We start from the raw sequence: 5,679 nt of genomic DNA on the forward strand, positions 1-5,679 counted from the left end.
CTGTGCCTCGGGCGGTGGGTCGGGAAGACGACGGTCATTTCTGCACGGCTTCCGCCTCCGCTACAGTTCCTTGGCATTTAACTCTTCGCTCTGAACTTTCTCACTTCCGTTCCCTTGTGTTTAGTTAGTCTTTGCTTTTTTTAAAAACTAAAACGGAGGGTGGTCGTGGCCCAGGCTTTGAAAATAGTCACCCAGATCTGAGTTTGAGTGCGATTCTAGCGCTTAGTTTATTAACCTCCCTAAGCCTCGGGTTCTCGCCCCGAAGAGGTGAGAAATACCTGGTGCACAGGGCCTGGTGCGTGATAGCTGACAAAAATTGGTGCCTATTAATTAACATTTTTTAAATCATCACAGTCATTATCAGCCATACCTGTGCTGTTAGCATCGCAGAGGATCAATAATAACCAAACATAAATCACTCAAAGCCTAAGTGGCATAATCCTTTCTGGGGTAATTTGGCAAATTGCGCCAAGAGCCCTAAAAGGGGGCCTATTTCTGTACTAGAATGTTCACTTCCGAGAATTTATTCCAAGGAAAAACAGACGTAAACCGGATGCTCATTGCAGAATTATTTCAAAAAGTGGAAAGTGGAAACAACTTAAATGCCTAATAAGAGTAAATGGCTAACTCAATTAGACTTTATCAATGGTGTGAACATTATTACCATGTTATTCCTATACTCAAGAAGAATCAAATACTAAAGAAGAATATTAACAAATTAGTACTGGATGCCTACTGTGTGTCAAGTATTATTCCATATTTGCATTGTCCATTGCAGCCACTTGCCATACGTGGCTGTTGAGAGCTTGAGATGTAGTCTGAACTGAGGTGGGCTGGAAGGGTAAATTACACAGTGGCTATTGCAGAATTCATTTGAAAAAATGAATGTGAGATACCTCATTTTAAAATAGTAACAACATGTTAGGGAAGGACTGTTTTGGTTAAGTAAAATATAAGATTAAAATTAATTTCATCTTTATCTTTTTACTTTATTAATGTGGCTGCTAGAACATTCAGCATTCTATATGGGGCATGCAATATAATTATATATGTCTATTGGACGGCAGTATTCCATTTACTGGATATATGGTGGTAAACAAGATAGTTTTTGACCTCCTAAAATGAGCACCACTGAGTAGAGTGCAGACAGTAAATAACATCATTGTACACCATGGTAAGCTCTTTGCAGAAAATATAGCAGGGTAAGGGCCAGAAAGTGTGTTTATATTGAGGGTGGTTATTTTAGACAAGATTCGTCATCCAGAAAGTGGATGTGGGAGGAACTGAGATATTTGTGGATAGAAGGGTGGGGGGATGGCAGGGGTGTCTTCTAGGAGAAGTCAGGGATGGATTGAGGCTGATAAATCAATTGGGTCCTGGTGGAGTCTTTGCCAGAGGGAAGAAGCCACATCAGGGGAGGAAGGGAAGAGAGAAGAGGGGTAAGATACCAGGGAGAAAGAGCTTAGGGGGCCCCTGGTAAAAGCAGAACAAAGCAGGCCTGGAGTGGATGTGTTTCAGGTCGAGTAGTTAGTGGAGTACTGTGACTTATATACAATAGTACTATGAGTGTATGTATATATTCTCTCTCTCTGGGTGTAAGGTGTTCAGAGTCGAAAGGGAGACCCACCAGGCCACGGGCTCAAATTCCACCTACCTTGTAGGTCCAGACTCCCCGGTTTGATGCCTTGGCACACATGGTCCAAGATGGTGCTTCACTGCACTTCTAGCGGGTGGGAAGGGAGAAAGGTGAAGCCAGGGCATGCCACTTCCGTCTAAAGTATGGTTTCTCCACCTTGGCATAATTCACATTTGAGGCTGGATAATTCTGTGTTCTGGGAGCTCTCTTGCGTGTTGTAGGATATTTAGCAGCATCCCTGGCTTCTACGCACTAGATACCAGTAGCATCATCCCCCAGTTTTGACAGCCAAAAATGTCCCCAGACATTGCCAAATGTCCCCTGGGGGCAAAATGACCCCCCCCCCCCACCCCGGCGGTTGACATCACGTCCGCACCACAGCAGTTGAGAACCACTGCTTTAACTACTAAGTTTCCTACAACACTTCTGCTCAAATCCCGCTGATGGCCAGAACTTCATCACTCAGCCATCCTAAGGGTAAAGGAATCTTGGCACTGTCTGCTGGCCAGGTACCCCGCTAAAAGCGAGCTCAAGAAGGCGAGAAGCTAGCTGATTCTCCCACACCCTGGTTGCTACAGGGAATGGAATTCCATAGCTGATTGAGGAGGTGGCCCTGTTGTTTTCATCTTCCAGGCAGAGTTTTCATCATCATTCATTGTAATTCACCTGCATGAAAATACTGATGGTGAGGAAAACCAAGCACTTAAAAAGTAACAATTGTTACTCCAGAGAGCGGACCATGGAGAGAAACTGGATTCTGAAATGGAGGCTGGAGGTTGGATTTTGGACTTGTGTTTTGGCGCCATCTGGTGGAAATACAGAAATCCTACCGTTCCTCACCCTCTTGTCTGGTATTTTCTTTCATTAGTCTCAGCCCTAAACCTCAAATTATAAATAACCCTTAACTGGATTTTAGCAAAGTTTTAAAGGGTCCTTTAAGAGGAGGGACGCTTTAAAGCAGGGTTTCTCACCCTTGGCATGACTGACTTTCTGAGGTCCTTTGTACTGTAGGATTTTTAGCAGCATCCTTGACCTCTATTCACTGGAGGCCAGTAGCACCATTTGTGACAACTAAACATTGCCAGATCTTCCTTGGGGCGGGGACAAATTCGCCCCCGAGTTGGGAACCATTCCTTGAAAGAGAGTATCTAAATTCCACCATCTATGAAGCCATATGCCATGGCAGTCTCATGTCAGTGGATCCTGGGAGTGGGACCGGCATGCCTGGGAGGGATGGGAAGACAGTGCTGGGAGAAAACTCCAGCTCTAGCTGAAGCATGACACGTTCTGTTGCGGACACTCTGGACAGCTCTGCTTCTGCTTGTCCCAAGAGCTAGAGATGAGGTTGACTGAGAGATGCCAAGAGGCCTGGTGAGAGGGTGTAGCCTTTCTTTAAACCCCATGGCGATGAAATCTACAGACGCCAATGCCTAAAGCCGGAAGTAGCTCAGAATCATCCCAGAGTGTGACACTCAGCCCCAGAGTCCCCCTTAGGGACGCGCAGGTGTGGATGGTCCCGCCAGGTTTGGGAAGCCATAGCTAATCTTGTGGGGCTCTGTGGATCCCCCGGGCACCCTCTGTCACCTGAGTACTGTGGAGAAACTGGTTGGGAGCCAGTTCCGTTGCCTGGAAACAGTCCCGAGTCTTTTCCTGGAAGCTGGGAAAAGGAAAGGTCAATTTCCCAGGAGCATCCCCTAGCACACCCGACTTTCGGCCCCTCTGAGGTCTCTCCTCCAATTTCCTTTTGATTTCGCCTCCTTCGAAAGCCCCTGTCCCACCACCCACACTCTCCCTTTCAGTGGAGGACAAAATGAAGATGCCCAGGTGCGGATTCCATCACTTCAAAATATATTGCCATCTGAACTCCGCATTCACTGACCTCTTGTTTTAGAGAAAGAAGTATCTTGGCTTCCGCCTGAGCTGGTCCATTCTTTTATTCCCTGGATCCAGGCCCGCGTCCTCACAGGCACCTCGCTCCCTCAGTTATGCACCTCTCTCTTATATCAGCATCCCTCTCTTCCCTTCCCCGTCAGCAGCAACCTCACTCAGGCTCCTTGATCTTAACAATAGTTTTGCTTGATTTTTCATCTCTCGCTCCGTCCTGTTCTTTCTGCTTCTCTTTTTGGTCCTGCTTCTGTAATAAGTGGGCGACTTTGATTCTCTTGCCTTTTTTCCACTCAGCTCACTTCCATTTCTCTTCTGGCGCGTCCGTTAACAGGACAACTGTCTGACCCAGGCTCCCTGCAGACTTTTTCCTATTTACTCTCCACTCTCATTTGGCCTCTCTGCAGTGTTTCATACTATTGATCATGCCTCTTTCTTTGCAATTACCACATTTTCCCTCCCCAAACTGCAAAAGTAACCTGGGATCAATGCACAAAACACAAGAAGGAAACAAACACAAGAACAAAAATACAAGGCTAGAAAAACACATGTGCTTAAGCATGAAGGAAAACAACAAGAGACACTCCCACTACTTAAAAGTAACCACTTTTTGGGGGGGATTTATTCTTAGATCTTTTTATTTTTATGTTTTTAAATTGAAGTGTAGTTGATTTACAATGGTGTGCCGATCTCTGCTGCACAGCAAAGTGACTGTTATACACATATACACATTCTTTTTAAAATATTCTCTTCCATTATTGTTTATCACAGGATATTGAATATAGTTCCCTGTGCTCTACAGTAGGACCTTGTTGTTTATCCATCCTATATATAATAGTTTACATCTGCTAACCCCAAACTCTCAGTCCTTCCCTCCCCCACCCCCGTCCCCCTTGGCAACCACGAGTCTGTTCTCTAGGTCTGTGAGTCTGTTTCACAGATAAGTTCATTTGTGTCATATTTTAGATTCCACATATAAGTGAGATCATATGGTATAAAAATAACCACGCTTTATATTGAGTGTATGTCCTCCCACTTTTGTTCTAGACTAATCCATCTAAGCATGTGCATGCTACACTTGTTTTAGAGAAAGAAGTATCTTGGCTTCCGCCTGAGCTGGTCCATTCTTTTATTCCCTGGATCCAGGCCCGCGTCCTCACAGGCACCTCGCTCCCTCAGTTATGCACCTCTCTCTTATATCAGCATCCCTCTCTTCCCTTCCCCGTCAGCAGCAACCTCACTCAGGCTCCTTGATCTTAACAATAGTTTTGCTTGATTTTTCATCTCTCGCTCCGTCCTGTTCTTTCTGCTTCTCTTTTTGGTCCTGCTTCTGTAATAAGTGGGCGACTTTGATTCTCTTGCCTTTTTTCCACTCAGCTCACTTCCATTTCTCTTCTGGCGCGTCCGTTAACAGGACAACTGTCTGACCCAGGCTCCCTGCAGACTTTTTCCTATTTACTCTCCACTCTCATTTGGCCTCTCTGCAGTGTTTCATACTATTGATCATGCCTCTTTCTTTGCAATTACCACATTTTCCCTCCCCAAACTGCAAAAGTAACCTGGGATCAATGCACAAAACACAAGAAGGAAACAAACACAAGAACAAAAATACAAGGCTAGAAAAACACATGTGCTTAAGCATGAAGGAAAACAACAAGAGACACTCCCACTACTTAAAAGTAACCACTTTTTGGGGGGGATTTATTCTTAGATCTTTTTATTTTTATGTTTTTAAATTGAAGTGTAGTTGATTTACAATGGTGTGCCGATCTCTGCTGCACAGCAAAGTGACTGTTATACACATATACACATTCTTTTTAAAATATTCTCTTCCATTATTGTTTATCACAGGATATTGAATATAGTTCCCTGTGCTCTACAGTAGGACCTTGTTGTTTATCCATCCTATATATAATAGTTTACATCTGCTAACCCCAAACTCTCAGTCCTTCCCTCCCCCACCCCCGTCCCCCTTGGCAACCACGAGTCTGTTCTCTAGGTCTGTGAGTCTGTTTCACAGATAAGTTCATTTGTGTCATATTTTAGATTCCACATATAAGTGAGATCATATGGTATAAAAATAACCACGCTTTATATTGAGTGTATGTCCTCCCACTTTTGTTCTAGACTAATCCATCTAAGCATGTGCATGCTACACT

At 44.5% G+C, this 5,679-nt stretch overlaps 1 protein-coding gene across 1 annotated transcript in view; it reads right to left on the bottom strand.

Annotated features, from left to right (window-relative positions):
* GEMIN8 (gem nuclear organelle associated protein 8) overlaps positions 1 to 1,696 on the bottom strand; it is a 22,760-nt gene extending 21,064 nt beyond the window's left edge. Inside the window, 1 exon segment of the mRNA XM_007457037.1 lies at positions 1,655 to 1,696. Coding sequence (XP_007457099.1) covers positions 1,655 to 1,696 — 42 coding nt within the window.
* Positions 1,697 to 5,679: the final 3,983 nt, after the last annotated feature.

The sequence above is a fragment of the Lipotes vexillifer genome, unplaced genomic scaffold (genome assembly GCF_000442215.2).
Source record: "Lipotes vexillifer unplaced genomic scaffold, Lipotes_vexillifer_v1.1 scaffold222, whole genome shotgun sequence".
NCBI classification, from domain to species: domain Eukaryota; kingdom Metazoa; phylum Chordata; class Mammalia; order Artiodactyla; family Lipotidae; genus Lipotes; species Lipotes vexillifer.